General features: G+C 42.9%; 1 protein-coding gene across 2 annotated transcripts in view; it reads right to left on the bottom strand.

Annotated features, from left to right (window-relative positions):
* ST8SIA2 (ST8 alpha-N-acetyl-neuraminide alpha-2,8-sialyltransferase 2) overlaps positions 1–18,267 on the bottom strand; it is an 80,550-nt gene that overhangs the window by 15,962 nt on the left and 46,321 nt on the right. For both annotated transcript variants that reach the window (XM_029575501.1, XM_029575502.1), the window contains 2 exons: positions 15,024–15,152; positions 7,492–7,749 (listed from right to left, as the gene is read on the bottom strand). In XM_029575501.1, coding sequence (XP_029431361.1) covers positions 7,492–7,749; positions 15,024–15,152 — 387 coding nt within the window. The remainder of the gene's footprint in view (positions 1–7,491; positions 7,750–15,023; positions 15,153–18,267) is intronic.

Raw genomic sequence — 18,267 nt, 5'->3', positions numbered from 1 at the left:
ACTGAGCAAGCAAAGCCATATTGCATTCTTTTGTTTTTGCATTTTTTTTCCCCAAACCCATTATCTCTTCTCTGAATCAAAGCCCTTTACGATTTAAAAGAATCGGGATGCTAGGAAGTGAATGTTAAGTCTCCACTCTCCAGCGGCTGAGGAGTGACCCTGAAAAAGTCCTATTCTGCCTGATAGAGGCAAGGAACTGGGAGCATTTTACAAATCTAATGTCAAAATCTCCTTCCAAGTTGCCAAGACTGACAGGCTGACAACTGTGTGGGCTTGCCTGTGCCTTCCACCCTATCTGCCTGTGCCATGTAAACAACAGGACCACCCCCCCCCCTACTTAATAACAGCAGCAGCTGGTGGAAGCTGCCAGCAACATTGAGGCGGGCCAATTCTGTATGCAGAAGCCCGCAGAGGGGTCATGGTGACGAAAGGCTTGCCTGAGCACTTCCGTGCCATTTCTCTACCCCACCCAACAAAACATAAGATGTGTTTTATCTGCTGGTGTCCACAAGTCAGACTAATAGAACTGGAAGACAAGTCCAGACGGCTCCAAAAGGTCCTGAGTTACAGCCTGCCAAGCTGTAACTCAACAATACAAAATCCTGTATCTGTACGTTCATTATTGAAGCTTGATGGCCTATAAAGGTTTTGCTTACTTTTTAAATACAATTGTTTTTGGATTCTCATTTTCTGTGCTCTACAACCCTACAAATTGGCAAGATGAAGCCATAAGCTGTAACTGAGCATTTCTGCTTTCAAGAAATGTGCCATTTGACTACATAATACTTTGGAAAAGAGTTAGTAAGCTGTCATTATAGGAATGCGCATTCATTTGAAACAAATGGGTAAAATACCATGAATGAGACCATTTTTGTTTCATTCATGGACCCCCAAAATGAATGGAGGGTGCCCACGAATTAAACACAACTTTTCGTTTCATTTGTTTATGTTTCCCATTCAAGTCTATGGCCCTTTGAAAAGTGCTGCAGTGAAACTGGTAAGTACAGCAACCAAGAAATCTCTGAGTGAGATAGTAGATATGATATAGCCGAGGCAGAAAAAGAGAGCAAGTAGACGGGATGAAGGACCAAGAAAGGTGAAGCTGCCCTGCATCTGGTGATACACCCTGGGAGTCTCGCTAGCACTCAGCCTTGCTGCCGTACTCTGGACTCTACACATTAGAGACCTTGCTGGCACTCTGCCTTGCCTCTATACCCCTTATGCTACTCCTCGAGGTCTTGTGGCCACTCCTCCATTGCTGCTTTACCCCTTATGCTACACCTTGGGAATCTTGCAACCATACTCCAGTCTCTACACCTTGGAGGTCTTCCTGCCACTCTGTCTTGCTGCCATCCATGCCCCTGATGTTACACCTTTAGAACCTTGCTGCTATATTCCTTACGCTTCACCTTGGGGATATTTCTGATACTCAGCCTTGCTGCCCTACCACAGACTCTACACCTTGGGGTGTACTTGCCGCTGCGAGTGGCTGCTTTGCATCTCTCATGATGCATTAAGTTCTTCATGCCCCTTTTGTGCTGTCTTTTGGGGTTCTGCCACTGTTATGGGTATCACTTTTGAAGCCTTAGGTTGTTCTTGACATTATTGCTGCTGCTTTGCTCCTCTGATGGTGCCTTGGAGAACTCCGGTCACTGCTGGTACTCTTTTTCCCCCTTTTGTCTTAAGCTATTTGTGCTACTTTTGGTGCCATTTTGCGACAGTCTTGGTGCCTAGGAATTCTCTCCCCCCTTCTGATGTTGTCTACCCGCAAGTTTCATCAGAATTGATTAGAATTGAAGCTCAAAGTAGACAGCATTGCTCTCCCCATTGACATTAATGGGAAACAAATAAACAAAACTTTTTTTTTTTCATTTGAAACTAATGAAACAAATGAGGCTGACCTATGAAGCAAATGAACAAACTGAAATGAAAATGTTGCATCTGCATATCATCCCGTTTGGAGCAGACTGAATGGATTTGGATTTGTAGGGTCAAATGAGATCTGACTAGGCTTAACCTTATCATAGTAACAGTACTGATGGCAGAAAAAGACCAAATGGTTCATCCAGTCTGCCCAGCAAGTTTCCTATGGTAGTAACTGCCACTTTGTGCAGCTTACCCCCCAAGTCTTATATATTGGCAAGGGAACATTTTTACTGGGTGAGGAACCTTCTTGAAAATTCAGGCAATGCTGCCTGACGAGCTCTGCTTTTGAACTTGGTCAGAGAAGCAGCCCTGTGCTTTTTCTCTTGTGTTTGCATATTAGTACCCCAGACCATGGAAGTTGGGGGCTGAGTTAGTTGTCCTTTGAATGCAATTTCCCTTTTCCTCCCGCACTGTCAGAGAGCAATGTCAAAGTGGAGAGCGGTTGCATCAAAAGCATCAAGACTTACGGGTTAAGGGTAGTAATCCCTATGCATACTGTTAAAGGTAGTAACCGCCACCGAACAAGTTATCCTCATGCAGGCTTTTCTTCATTTCCGTCTTTCAGCCTTTAGGGTTCCATGGTGTTTATCCCATGCTTCTTTGAATTCTTTGACTGTTTTTGTCTTCACCACCTCCTCTGGAAGGGCATTCCAGGCATCCACCACCCTCTCCGTGAAGAAATATTTCCTGACGTTGGTTCTAAGTCGTCCCCCTTGGAGTTTCATTTCATGACCCTTAGTTCTACTGATTTCTTTCCAATGGAAAAGGTTTGAAGTCTGTGCATCATTAAAACCTTTCAGGTATCTGAAGGTCTGTATCCTATCTCCCCTGTGTCGCCTCTCTTCCAGGGTGTCCATATGCTGATCCTTCAGCCTTTTCTTATAAGTCTTCCGATACAGACGCCACGTCATTTTAGCCGCCCTTCTCTGGACCGCCTCCATCCTGTCTCTATCCTTTTTGTGATACGGTCTCCAGAACTGAACATTACTCCAGGTGAGGCCTCGCCAAGGCCCTGTACAAGGTTATTACCACCTCCTTTTTCTTACTGGTTATTCCTCTATGCAGCCCAGCATTCTTCTGGCTTTAGCTATCGCCTTAAAGGCTAAATATTTCCCCTAGCTTGAATATGCTTGGTGTGCTTAGTTTTTGTGTAAACTGAATTGCCTTGCATTTTAGGGTGATCTAGACAACCAGGTATCTGGATGTGAGCTGCCTTATATTTGCCCCTCTCTCCAAGGGTATTATGAATGAAACATTTTTTTCATAGACACAAATAAGAGAAATCCTTTAGAACAAGCCCCCAAGAGTGTGTGTGTGTGTGTGTGGGGAGTTTAGAGAGCTGAGAAAAAATATTTTTTGGGGGGAGTTAGGGAGTCTGAGGATCTCTACCATCACCTAGCTTATAACTTTTGAAATCAATCTTACAGCAATTAGAGCTGGTATAATAGTAGCCAACTGGGCATGTCAACGCACCACCTTGAAGAAAGGAATTAGGGCCAAGTTAAGTTGACGCTACATCAACAACATGCAAGCTGTGGCTCCAAAACTTGAAAGCAAGCTAAGCCACTCGCACTCCAGTTTACATCTGAGCTGGCTTGCTCATCCTCACCAATATCTTACAGTAAAATATATACTAACTGAATATTACAAGGCAATTTTCTCTCAGCCAGGCTCAGCAGCACCAGTTTAGAGTTAAGCAGACTCCTCTTCTAAGCACTGTGATACTATTACTATCACCAGAATGTCAGGTAATGATTGCTACCTGCCTAGGACTTCAATCTTTTAAATAAATAAATAAATGTCCTGCCGCTCTGGAAAATGACTTTATACTCTCTTCAGACTTGAAACCAATTTAGTTGATGATTGTTAGAATAAAACTTGCTAAAAAAACGGTTGAAGTAATGTGTCTGGTTTACAGCCGTTCAGCTTTTATTGATCCTCTTAAGCAGGCACCAGGATCACTTGGCGTGCTCTTCCGATCCATCCTAAACATGCGAGTCTGCCCTCAAAAGTGTTGGGATGGAAAATCTATACTGCCTGTGGGAGTCGTAACCGAGGAAGATCAGTGGCGGAGGTGGCTCTTAAAGGGACGGGACCCTATTTTCTCTGCCCTGGCCAGGCTGCTGCAACAGATGGCTTGTAATAGGGAGAGGAAAGGGAAGGAAAGCCCTGCATGATAGCTTTATGCAAAGCACTTAGGATAAAGCAGAAACCAGGGAGGCCTTGGAGAGTGAGAATAAACAGAGCCGCTCCCCCCACACCTCCCCCCTGAAACTGAGAGCTTTCCAAATCATTCCTTTGTACTTCCACCACTAAAGTGCAGAAAAGAGGCCTTTTTTTTTCTTCTGTGCTTTAGTTGCCTCTAATTTCTTTCTTGTTGGGCACAATGGCCCGCATTGGTCATAATGAGAACTGGATACATCACTCAGTCAGTGCTGCTGCTGCTTTTTATTTTTTTCCCCCACCGGCTTTTTGTTGTTTAAGGCTGTGAAGCAAAACCGCTGACGTCTTGATGTTCCAATCAGACCCCCTTCCTTAAAGCATCCGCACAGCTGCTTACTTTCTTCTGCTGTCTGAGGGCAGGCTTAATCTTCCTTCCCGCGTTGGAGATGGACTGCCTCTGCAAGTCACTCGGCAGATTGGGGCTGTTTTCTTAATACGCCTTGCAAGAGAGCAAATGGTTGTGTGGACATAAATCATGCACAAGCACACCCGACACCATGGGCTACCAACCTGCCTGAACTCTATGAACCAATTTGGTTGCTGGATTCCTCAAGTCATTTAGGCACTTTGAGTGCTTTTAAGGAATGATTCATACAGCAAGGGGACCTTACGCCTGCAGGCCATTCTGACGGTTACCACTGAAAGGCCTCATTATAAAGTCTCTTTGGAGAATTTCTACTTCCTTGACTACTGCACAAGCCCTGCCAATGAGCAGGGTGTGAGTGATACTGGAGCACAAAGCTACAGGCAGCAAGATTCCATTCACGCCTCCAGATGAATGGAGCCGAGGACTCCATTTATCTAGCGGCATCAACTCCTTTTCCTCAGACCACAGCCCAAACATAATAAAGTAGGCAATCTTTTACTGTTCAGAATTAAAGCACTTCTGTACTCTTGCACCAAACCACCAAAACTGAAAATGCCAGTCACCATCCAAGAAAGAGAAAAGGATCTAGGCACCATAGTGGATAATACGTCGAAATCTTCTGCTTGGTGTGCAGCAGCAGCAGCCAAGAAAGCAAATAGAATGCCAGGGATTATTAGGAAAGGGATGGAGAATAAAACAGAGAGAATATCATAGTGCCTCTGTATCGCTCCATGGTGCGACCTCATCTTGAGTACGGTGTGCAGTTCTGGTCACCACATCTCAAGAAAGATAGAGCAGAACTAGAAAAGGAACAGAGAAGGGCGACCAAAATAGTAAAGGGGATGGAACAATTCCCCTATGAAGAAAGGCTAAAGAGGTTAGGGCTCTTCAGCTTGGAGAAGAGACGGCTGAGGGGGGATATGATAGAGGTCTATAAAAAAAACAAGTGGAGTAAGACGAGAAAACGTGAATCGGCTATTTACTCTTTCAAAAAGTACAAAGACTAGGGGACATGCAAGGAAGTTACTGGGTAATATATTTAAGACAAATAGGAGAAAATACTTTTTTACTCAATGCAAAATTGGACACTGGAATTCATTGCCAGAGGATGTGGTAAGAGCTGTTAGTGTAGCTGGGTTTACAAAAGGTTTGAACAAGTTCCTCGAAGCAAAGTCCATAAACCACTATATTAAGGTGGATGAGGAATACTCCTGGTTATCCCTGGGACAAGCTGACTGGAATCCAGATATTTTTTGTGACCTGCTTTGGCCACTGTTGGAAACGGGATCCTGGGCTTGATGGACTTTTCGTGTGACCCAATACGGCAAGTCTTATGTAAGCAGAAGGTAGGTTACAAAATCAGGTACAGTTGGCATGCATGCATATCAGCTGTATGTTCTAATATATTGAACCCCGCCTTGGGTGAATTTCTTATTTTAAAAGGCAGATAATAAACACAAATAAATACATGGAATACCCAAGGAGTTAATAGATCTCTATGACAAACTAGAAGTAGCAGTGTATATTTTCTTTAGGAGACCACCCTCAAAAACATAGAATAAAAAATAGTTTATGCTTTTGCCTGCTATTTGAACTATTGCCTTCCTATCGTTCATTTCTATTTTATGTGACCTTTCTGAAATAATCACAGATTTTAAAACTATATATAAATAGATGCATAATGATACAGTATGTGTATATGAATGTACATAATAATATAGCCCCTTCTGGGGACTGGTGGGGAGGTCTGCATACTGCGATGAACCAAATCAGATTTCCTGTGCTTCTGCACTTTTCAAATTCACTTTGGACACTCACTGTGGAGAAATCCAGTGGATTTTATCAGCGGAGCTGGAAAAAAGTCAAACCCAGCCAAAATCTGACTGCTCAATTTCAGCCTCATATTGGTTGCAGATTTTTGGTTGTCAGCAGACAAGGACCGCTGGGCCCCTTCAGCCTGCTGTACCACCCCAGTCATCTCCCAGTCTTGCTCTTCTTCTGCCTTCTGTATTTTTTCCCAAGTCTGCCTGAATTTTCACTGTTTAGCATCCCAGCGCTAAACCGATTCCTCGGGCCACTACCGTTGTTCACTCTGTCTACTCTACTCATCCTGTGCCTCAGGACATTGCTCCAGCTATACAAGGTCTTCGGCCTGGCTCCTGTATCACAAGACCTCTGCCTCCTTGGCACCTACAGTACAGTTTCCTCGGCACACCCCGCGCTGCGGGCCACTACCGGATCTGCACTCAGAGGTATTTCCATCCGCCTGCAGGAATCTCCTGGTGTACCCTGCGCTGCGGGCTACTACCGGATCTTCTCATCTGCATCATCATCCTGACTACTGTATTTGCTCTACGACTGTGTTTATTGCATTTCCCGCTCCTCGGGTTATGCACTCTCCTTTCTCCCTAATAAAGTCTCTCTCACAGCTGTGTCCTACGTCGCTGAGACCACGCCCACCGACGGTGAGGCCCACGGGGCTCCTCCCTGGGGGTGGAGACATCTCTCACCTCGGCCCGCTGTTCACAACTTCATCAAAACCATAACACTCGCAACCTCACCTCTTTCCCATAATCCATCACAGCCCTCACCCCCCTGCTTCAGAACCACTGGGGCTAATCCAAGCATTTACTGCCCTCTCAGTAAAGCAGTATTTCCTCTTATTTCCTCTGAGCCTCTTCTCCTTTCAGTTTTACATCATGTCCCCTTGTTCTTCAGCTTTTTTTTGGTATGGAAAATGCTACCTTCTTGCACTTTGGTGAAACCTGTTAGCTGCGTTAATATTTTCTCCTTTTGGGCTCCTTAAGCCTCTGTGTGTGGGGTTTTGTTGTGGTGCAGGCCCTGAATTGTTTTGGGTGGCCTCTCTCTGACCTGCTTCTGTCCTCCCCGGGTCCTGAGAAGCGTTTGGCTTCCAGCGTTGACCACTGCACCCGGGAATGTGCAAAAAGGAACGGCAGCGACAGACGATACCTGACCTGATTATAAAATCGTGCGAGTCTATCTCCCTCCCGCAGTCGCTGTTCACCAGAATCCCCGAGTTGCCCACGATGGCGCACGTCTTAAAGTGTTTGTTTTTCAGAGGCGACGTCTTTGGGAGCAGCTCGTACAAATTCTTTGATATGTTCATGGTGCTGTCGCGATCAAATACGTAATGGATGATGTCGCCAGCCTTCAGTGTCCCCTTCAGGGCCGAAATGTCCCGCTCAGCATCTAAAAAATTTAATACTTGTTTTCTGAAAAGTAAAAAAAAAAACCAAAACAAAACATTAGTTCCTCAAAACAAATAGCGAATTAAAATTCTCATACTTATGGGGGCAGTTTTCAAAACTGTGTTGTGAAGCCCACGGGTGTTTCCCCCCCCCCCCCTGCGGTCTTTGCATTGTAATATTCAAGGACAAAATACATTTGCTGTTTCCCTTCAAAACTGACCTAGGCAAAACATACCACACACGTCTGCACCTACGTTTTCTGTGCATATATTTTCCCTAAAGTATCAACAAGTGTATGGCTCCCTACACGATAAAACCTGAGTAATCTATTAAGGGGACACTCTCAGCAGTGATCCTTATTTAATTATTGAAAACTATCTATCACTACACCACAAACTGACATCAAATGATGCCACAATAGACTACTGAGTGTCCTTCAAAGTTGACTCAATGAAGAGAGAAGAGTCAAGGTGAATATTAGCACATAGCACTGCAGAGCATGCTAGCCTGAATAACTATTCATAAGCTTGTCTAACCAAAAAAAACTTCAATTTTTTCTTAAATGAGCAAAGCAAGGTTCATTTTACAGATAATCTGGGAAAGAACGCCACATCATTGGCCCAGCAACTGAGAAGATCCATTTCCCGCGTTTCATCAAGAAACATTTTTCTTGGTGAAGGGTCATCCAGTAAAATGCGGTTCAGTTATCTGAATGATCGAGGAGGATGGTAAATTTGTTACTAATAAAAACTGGAGCATCAGGACTCAATGCCTTAAAGACCATAGCAGGGCATCAGCGTGTTGCCACGCGGTTTGCAGAGCCCCTGTTGTCTCACAGGACCTGCAGGATCCAAGTGGCTCACATCGCGAGACGGCTGGAGTGACATCAAAAGGCAAACCACCGATGGGAAGATCGCAAGCTGCTGCTCAGGGCTGGTAAAACAGAAATAATTCATGTTTGCTTACAGCTGTGAGTGCATCTCATCAGAAACCGCAAGTCAATCCCCTTTGCGTTAATTTGCATATTGGTTGCTGCTGCATCAGAAAGGAAATTGGAAGTAAAAGTGGAATTGTTGTTTTTTTGCACATTGATGTATCCCCTAAGTAAGGGGCAGGTGCACCAAACTGCATGACTATTGGCCATTAATGTGTGCTAACAAGGTGTTTAACACATCTATCGGTGGATGAGGTTAATGTGATGCAAACGAGGTACGTTAATAAAGTACATGTGTTAATGAGGATGGTAAATGTGAAATTTTTACATTAAGACATCTGTTTTACACTTTGCACATTTTAGCATACATTATGTTTCATTGCGCTAATAATGAGCTATTTAGCAAATTTTTGCATCTCATTATCTCATTAGCACAGATTTCGTGTTAACATTTTATTTTTTTGTTTTTATTGTTCATTTTACTTTCTTTTTTTTTCAAAATTAAATCGAAAACAAAACAGAACATTTTGTCAACATTTCCTGTTTTGTTTCAAACAAAAGGACACCCCTAGGTTACCCACGTTGACAGTGCTGTGAACGTACATTCACTGCTTGCATTAGTGTTTAATGCCCATTAATGCTTGTGTTACTCTTAATTTTTTTGGCCACAGTACTAGAGAACACTACATATCAGATCACATCACACTTATATTCAAACAGTCGAATATACGGGGGAATAGCCGAGTGGATGGTGCTAAGACAGTGCATTAAAAAACAGCTTCAACGGACCGGTTAAGTGGATCGTGTCCATATTGTGGAAGAAATTACAGCTGAACGCACCTACAATACACTTTATCCAATATAACTGTGATTAACATTGGAGTTTAAGAATGTGAGATGCTTTAGGTTAAACCCATTGCGTGTAATAATTCACTATCTATTTGAACAATAATAACTGTATGTGCTTTAAGGATGTATAATTAATTTCCTATGTATTGCAAGTAATTATCTGTGTTGGGTAATTGGTTTGGGTCCATTGCAGTGTTATGCACTGCGTCTGGTTAGATTTTAATGAGAGTATGGTGTGGTTGTAATTGTGTGGATGGTTAGTTAGTGTTTATTTGTTTAGACAGGTGTTTATTTATTATTTATTTATTTAATAACTTTTATATACCGAAGAACGTTGGGAACATCTCGCCGGTTTACATATAACAGAACTTAGCAACAGGCTTTACAATTATTGCATAATTAAATAAGGAACATTAAGAACATACAAATAACAGATTAAATTATACAAGTAGAAATTAGCAAAGTGGGATACGAGCAAGAGGTTATCTAAAAAGGGGGGGGGGGCGGGGGAGATTCTGGTATATAGGAGGGTATCCACACTTAGAGGAGGTATATATACACATGGTTGGGAACAAATTTTTTATATACAATATATCTTTAAATAAACATCCTTGTATGTTTGTATATAAGTGTGATGTGATCGGATATGTAGTGCTCTCTAGTAGTTTGGTCAAAACAATTGAATATAGAGAACCTGTTTAACATTAGCCCTCTGTGATAGTATTACCTTTGTGTTACTCTTAAGGCAGTTTAATACATTGGCCCTTTAATTAGCAAAGAAATGTAATTAAATGTATTGTGGATTTTAAAGATTTCAAGTGACTGGATCAGTTTTGCAGGGGTTTTCTCTTTTTCACTTTTGCCTTTCTTACTGCGGCAGCAAATATATTCAAATTCATGCAACATAATTAGATCAGCCTGTTGACCTCCATTAACGTTTTAAAACAACAAATATGAGAAATATTAGCTATTTAGAGTGTGGCAGAGCAAATAGCAAAGCCTTCAATAAAGGTACTAGAAGATGCCATATTCTATGGTAGGTCAAGGGCAAAGGGTCATCACTTGAAGTGGGCATGAAGGAAGCCCAAGAGGAACATGAGAAGATGCTCAGTCACTGAGAGGGTAATGGGCCCATGAAAACGGATTTCCAAAGGAAGTTATCGGAGCCAAAACAGTGGCAAAATTCAAGCGTGCATGGGACAGACCCAAAAGGCCCTTGGTGGCATGGCAAGGATGGGTGGATGGGTGGCTGCAGATTATATCTTGGGTCTGCAGCGCAGGCAGAAATGGGTAGACTGAGTGGACCAAACAGTCTTTAGCTATCATTCATCTTTGTTTCTCAGGGCTTAAGTTACTTCAAATTTACATTGAAAGCAATATAAATAAGCAAGAAAAATAAAAACAACCAAAATAGAATTGTATTCATTTTTTGTAGTTTATAGCCCCCTGTCTCATCCAAATGGCTGCTCAGCGCGAATAACAGTGTCAAAAGTACAAATTTAACTAACATTAAATAAAAATAACATTATACAGAGAGACCTGTAGTTCTGTATTTCCTAATAAAGCAAATCTAGGTGCCTTATTCAATAAAGAGTTTCCCCTAGATACAGAATGTGAATTATGTCCTGTAATGTCCATACAATTAAGAAATGGGAGCTTAAATAAGCAAGACAGACCCCAGCCTTTCTTTGATAATTGGGACCTATCTGGTAACTTCTCTAGTCAGAGATAAAGAAAATGAGTGAATAAATATTTTACAGCATTATCTCAATCTTGGTTTTTATCGATGAAATCAGTTGCAACAACCTATTTTACTGCATGAATAGCATCCCTGGGACAGAGAAAGCTTGCAGGGCTCAGTCTATAAGGCAGAACCATGCGAATAAACACACTGGAATTATTTCATGTTTAATCAAGCGGCGTCTGCAGGGGTTGTGTCTTTTACTGTGGAAGGTAATGGACACATTATCCCAAACAACCAATTCACTAAACTAATACGATAAGAAAAATGGCTGAGTAGGCTGGGCAGGTAACAAAAGCTGGTGGCAGTTCCGCGCTCACACAAAACTCCTTTCATCTGGTAAGAACATGGCAAATAATCACTGCTCGATTCACTCTGGAACACACAACTAAAGCCAAGTCAATCCATTTTGTCAGAACAGCATAAGGTAATTTCATATAATGTCATTTTCTACCATGGGACCAGGATTTTAAAAAGAAACACTGATTCAGAGACCTGGACAGAGCCAGCTACAATAAGGAGGGTCCTCTAAAGTAGCATCACCATTACATTCATGCAATTAAAAAAAAACAAAACATACAATAAAGGGATGTGAGGCATGATAACAGAATTATTGGAACAGAGACACTGAGGGCAATATTCAGCCGCTGAGCCAGATAAACTTATTCAGCTAACTAGCAGGGTTTGAACTTATCCGGCTAACTAACAGGGTATATTCACCACTGTGGTCACACCGCTGAATATACCTGGCTAACTTTGGGCCAGGTCAGCAGCACAACCAGACTTAGCCACATAAATTAACCAGATAAAGCTGAATATCGGTTAAGTTATGCGGCTAACTCTACTCCTCCTCGAAATATCTCCTGCCCGCCCCCAGAATGTCCCAACTTATCTAGCTAAATTCTAACCATATAACTCATTATCCGGCTAGAATTTAGCCAGGTAAGTCTTTAAATATACAGGTTTATCCATTTAGATGGATAACTTTTCAGTTATCCATTTAAATGGCTTTTGAATATCAACCATGAGGGGGGATATGATAGAGGTGTTTAAAATCATGAGCAGTCTAGAACGGGTAGATGTGAATCGGTTATTTACTCTTTCGGATAATAGAAGAACTAGGGGGCACTCCATGAAGTTAGCATGTGGCACATTTAAAACTAATCAGAGAAAGTTCTTTTTCACTCAACGCACAATTAAACTCTGGAATTTGTTGCAAGAAGATGTGGTTAGTGCAGTTAGTATAGCTGTGTTTAAAAAAGGATTGGATAAGTTCTTGGAGGAGAAGTCCATTACCTGCTATTAATTAAGTTGACTTAGATAATAACCACCGCTATTACTAGCAACAGTAACATGGAATAGACTTAGTTTTTGGGTCCTTGCCAGGTTCTTATGGCCTGGATTGGCCACTGTTGGAAACAGGATGCTGGGCTTGATGGACCCTTGGTCTGACCCAGTATGGCATGTTCTTATGTTCTTATGTAACCTCCCAATGCTTAAAACCCTGGTGACAATAAACCCTGGTGCCCTGTCTGTGGATTAGTGATATAACAAGAAATAAATTACATTGATTTCAGTCAATCTATGGTACAATTTGTGGAACATTAAACCATTGCATATCTCCTATCAAGCAATTATTGACATTAAACGTCTCTAAATCAGAATTTACTATTATTCATCGCCATGTTGACAACCTTTTTTCTGCAACTAACCATCAATGGTGTCGTGTTCCCTATCCTTCCTTGAATCAAGAGTCTCAGGATCTGGATAGATTCACTTGTGACTTTTCATTTGTTTAGTGCGGTTATTAAAGAAGGATTCTACAAGCTTCACATTCTTCGTGGATTGAAACCCATACTTAAGCCTTGCAATTTCAGAACTGAGGTTCAAGCATCTATACTGCGCATTTTGGACTACTGCAATGCAATCTATGTAGGGCTCTCTAGATCTACCTTAAGGGCAATGCAGCTTCCCTAAAATTCAACCGCTTGCCTGATATTAGGAAAAAAACAGAAAGAACATATCACTCCTGTACTGGTTGAACTACACTGGTTGACTGTTCATCATCGCATAAATCACTGAGACTGACTTGGGCTCAGGGGCGGATTCCCGATGACGATCGGCCCGGGGATTCGCCGCCCAGGCCGGCCCAGGAGATACCACGTGGTCTGCCAAGTGCGGCTCTGTCACGGCCGCGCTCGGCAGACCACGTGACTAGAGCAACCGGCCCACCGGGGGAGCCCGATCCCCTGCTTGGGCTAATGCCATATTATGAGTCTACAATCCAATGCCATCTACTTAGATCCTCGTCGAGAGGCCTTCTAGACATTCCATCTGTGCGTAAGGCCCGATGGGTAGCGACTAGACAGTCTGCCTTTTCGGTGGCAGCTCTGACCATGTGGAACTCACTTCCAGAAGCACTTCGTTTGATGGACTGTTTAAAGACTTTTAAATCCATGCTAAAAACATTTTTGTTTCAACAAGCTTTTGGCTGAACAGCTAGAATGGCAATAGATACAATGAGTATGCAAGATTATTGTTTTGTTCAGTGACTGTTTTAATGTTTCATTTTGAATGTTATTTTGTATATTGCTTAGGTTTGATAAGCGATTAATAAATAAATAGAAGAGAAACACAACTTATTTTTTTTTTAAATAAAGATACAGCTGCATCGACACTTTTCTATGGAGCCAAAACATGGGTTATGGAGAGAAAAGATGTTATCAGACGTCAGGCAGCAAAAATTCGGAGTTAGGCAGTGAACCTAACAGGCTCCCTCTGTCCGTATTGTTGGCAGGTCTAAAGTTAGGGAGATATACCTATTCAGCTAACTTTTAAGACAGGCTGGCATATTCAGCAGTGTGGTAATGCCGCTGAATATCCTGATTAAGTTAGCCAGATAGGTATTTTTGGCTAACGTAACTAGCCGCTCAGTGGCTGAATATGGACCCCCCAACTTTTAAGAATGGTTAAAGGATACAGTTGACAAGATAGGATTAGGAATGAAGAGCATACAAAAAGAGCTAAATATTTATTCTGTGAAAGAGCACCTCAGTTAGCATGAAGAACGATGGAAACCATGTGTACAAAGAACCGAACATGGAAGATTCTCGGAAGAGGCTCTTCAATATCAACCTACTAGACCTATGAAATGATGGACCACCAGTGATCTACAATGAAGCCAGAATGGTAAGCTGAGAGACAGGGTGTCAATGAAAGATGCACTCAGCATGCCACACGATGGAAGCAGCAGAATAGTCACAGCACACAGCTGTAAAATCCCGTAGTCTTATTTTAAACACCCGCCCGCCGCCCCCCGATCCTTCACCGATCTTTGCTCTCTTTCTGCATTTTCCTCACTCTGGCATCACAAACATCTTCAGCCTCAAAGGCAGACCTAATCTAAGCTGGCATGCCCTCCGTGGCATCATCAGACCGAATCAAGAAAAGAGAACTCAAATAACTTGGCTGGGAAGCTTCGCACACACATTAAATTAACGATCATTAATTGGGAAAAGAAGCTCTCACTGAAATAGAAATTCGGAAATATCGTGAACATAGTAAATGTTTGCTGAGCTCTTTAACTGTTAATTTTCGTTGTTTGCAGAAATAACAGCACTCTTTTAAGTAATTGCTTGCCCAGGTCCAGTTCTGCATAATAATAATAATAATAACGATAGCATTGTGAGTTTTCCAGGAGGCAGTCAGCTTGCATGCTCCCCACATTGTGGAGCTATCTGAATTCTGGTTCTCGCTGTAGGTCACCCTGATTACCTGATCTTTAACGAGAGCGTCTCATTGTGTCTCCATTTGGATTCAGCTGGTTTAATGTTGTACTTAATGCTTTCATTACTTCTGTCAGCAACAGCTGGAGATGAAGAGTCATTTATTACCAATTCAGCTCTACATAAAAAAAAAAAAAGAAACAGACAGAAATGATCTGTTAGCATCCAAATGACATGTAATGGTTTTGTTTTGCTGAGGCTCAAATTCAAACTTCTCCAGACAAGCAAAAAAACAAACAAACCCCAAAAAAACAAAACAAACCCCAAAATTACAGCTATCACCTAAAACAGACAGAAAAAAAAGCTTATTTATTCTTTGCGGCATAACAAATCACAGTCCAGATTCTCAGGCAAGGCACAGAGAACAGACAAAGAGGAAGGCATGAGGGTGGTGAATTTAGAAGAGAGAGGGTTCCATTCCCAGCCCTGGCATCTGCTCTCCGGGTCCGCAGAGGCTGGGGATGTTGCAGAGGCTGCACTCACAGTCCCCTCGGGAGGGAGGATGGCCCCAGCCATCGCCCAGTGGTGACACCTGCTGCCCACACCTGCCAGATTTTGGATGGACCCGTGGACGATGGTTCCTGGTTTTTAAGACCATTGCCCAAAAGGATGGGCTAAGTTAGGGGCTTGGATATAAAAACGGGGGAGGGGGTGAACCCTATTAGAAATGAAAGCTTATGGTGCTGAATCTCAACGAAGGACGCTTCTAGTTAGGGATCAAGCCCCAAAAGAGCAGGAGGAAACTGCGAGGCAAAAGCTAAATGGAAGAGGCAGCGAGATGGGGGGAGAAACAAAAAGAGGAGGAGGACAGAGACGGCATCAGGGAGTGAAGGGAGGGCGAGAGGAAGCCCCGATCTACCTAGGGATCCAAGGTGCCGGAACAGCGTTGGGTCTCTACCTTTCCACCTGCACAGATTGCTAAACTCTAATTTGGGAAGCGCACCCCTCGCACCGGGGACGTTACAGAGGCATTTACTAAGTTTCACTAAAGCTGCAGGGAGAGCCCTTTCTGAGAGGGGGGTTTCGGACCTCTCTCTTTTTTCATGTACAGCACATGCTCTACACCAGCTCCAAAACAACAACAACAAAAAGATAATCATCCGTCGAGAAATATAAGGCAGAGTACAGGTCCATCAGTGACACATTAACACCGCCCAGAGAGGAGCCAGGACACCAAAAGCAGCCTAAGCTGGGCAGTAAATCCATGGGCTCCGTCTTATTTAGGCAGCCCCCATGGGATGCGGCTTTTTCGCCCGGCAGATCCACAGTGATGCAGGGTGGGGGCTCCTCAAGTCTCCGGCTGTCCTTTCAGGTAAGGGGCCGGGCGGAAAGTCAAGCTGGTGACCTGCGTGAGCATCAGAGGAGCTCGACGAATGAGATCAGGACGCCCTGCGATCCCCTCAACCTTCTACAATCAGCCAGCGTGGCCCATTGATGGGAGGAGGTGGAGGTTAGGAGAAGAGAAAAGACAAATGTTTTATACCAAATGCAAAGGGGAGGTTTCACGCCTGCAAATTATTTGTGAACAAGGTCACTTTTCATCTGATGCATTCACGCCAAAAAAAGGATGGATTTTGTGTAGGTTAAAGATTTTGGAAGACTCTGCCATCAGTACTGCATTACGTTTGGGGTAATTCGTAATTAAATCCAAATGGCAAATGTTTTCGGGACGAGCTGTGAAATCTCATAAAATTATCTGCAGAGTGAAAAAACTGGTTTTGTATTCCCCTCATATCCTTAAATGGTAATAGGAGGCTCTTGACGCCACAAGGGATGCAATGCATGCTGGGACGCTGGTGATGTCATCACAGGTGACCCCCAGCTCATATGTAAAAGGTGGGTACCGGGGGGGTTCGGAACAATAACTTTTACTGAGTACACGATCAGCAGTGGAACAAAACCCACAAATGCAGATCCAGAAACGTGTGGGAACAACCTGCAAGCAGGTGGGTGGGCAGCTTCATGGTACAGCAGCAAAAACACTTACAAAGGGACCTAGACTTGCTCACAGAGCAGGCCACCCTAAGCATCTGAACATATTGCTTTTAAAATGCACACATTACTGAATACTAAATCTTGTTTCTTCCAAAAAAACAGCGATAACCAGATGCACAGCCTGCTAGCAGTATTTTGTATGTCTAATCACAGTAAAAAAGCAAATAAAATGAGCCCTGATATGAACTTACTGGATGAATCACGCACTCCGTGCTTCTGGAAACTGGCGGATACTTTGTTTACTAACTCTTAACAATAACCTCGCACTGTGTTTCAGGAAAACCATGCTTTCAAATTGAGAAAGAGAAATAAAACCCCAAAATGATGAAGGTTACGTTGGAATCAGAGTTGCCAACTGTTAATAAATTTACTGAAGGTTAGTAAAAAAAACCCAAAATGACATGACCCTAAAAATAATTTCACATCAGTAAAAACATCATGAGCTTTGGTGCTGTGGGCTCAGGCTTGGTTAGGATGCAGTACCAGACTGTCAGGGTCTATCTCAGAGCATAAAGAAATGCAACCCAGCTGGGCTCCTGCAAAGGCAAACATTTTTGTTTTGGTTTGCTTATTTGATATTTATCTATCTATTCCGCTTTTCAGCAATTCAAAGCACATTGCATTCAGGTACTGTGGGCTCACAATCTAACAGGGTCATTCATCAAATTGGGTTAGGGCCTTGTCGCATAATAAAAGGGGTCTAACATGCGATAAATGCGCAATGTTTATGGCGTCGCATGTTTGAGTGCAAATATGATGAGTATGCAAAACCTGGAAAATTATGCAAATGAAGGACTCCTACCTTGACTCACAGAAAAATAATGAACACCAATGTGGAATTTAATGTTGGAGTTGACTATACCTTTTTTTTTTTGTGCAGTAGAGGGGAAAACTGATTATATCAAACCATAGTGGCCATTATCCAGGGTATTATTGTGAGTGATAAAACGAGGGATTTTCTGACACACACCTACACAGCCCTACTGGGCCAAAATAATCCTTTTCTTACCTGCGCTGACTTCCTAAATCTTCGAGATTAGCGGGAAGTGTACTAGTAGTGGGATACTGGCGGCCTCACTGGTCCACTTATGCGATGGAAGCGGGACCTGCACACACATGTGCACGTCAATGTCAAGTAGGGCGCATATAGACCAGGGGACATATCGGAGGAACTCCTGTGAGCTTGTTTGTGAACCAGAAGCCCAGCGGGAGGTGATGAAGGAGCCGGAGCTCCATGC

Source organism: Rhinatrema bivittatum, chromosome 13 (genome assembly GCF_901001135.1).
Source record: "Rhinatrema bivittatum chromosome 13, aRhiBiv1.1, whole genome shotgun sequence".
NCBI classification, from domain to species: domain Eukaryota; kingdom Metazoa; phylum Chordata; class Amphibia; order Gymnophiona; family Rhinatrematidae; genus Rhinatrema; species Rhinatrema bivittatum.
The sequence above is the reverse complement of the archived record's forward strand: the minus strand, read 5'-3'. Positions and strand labels throughout refer to the sequence as shown.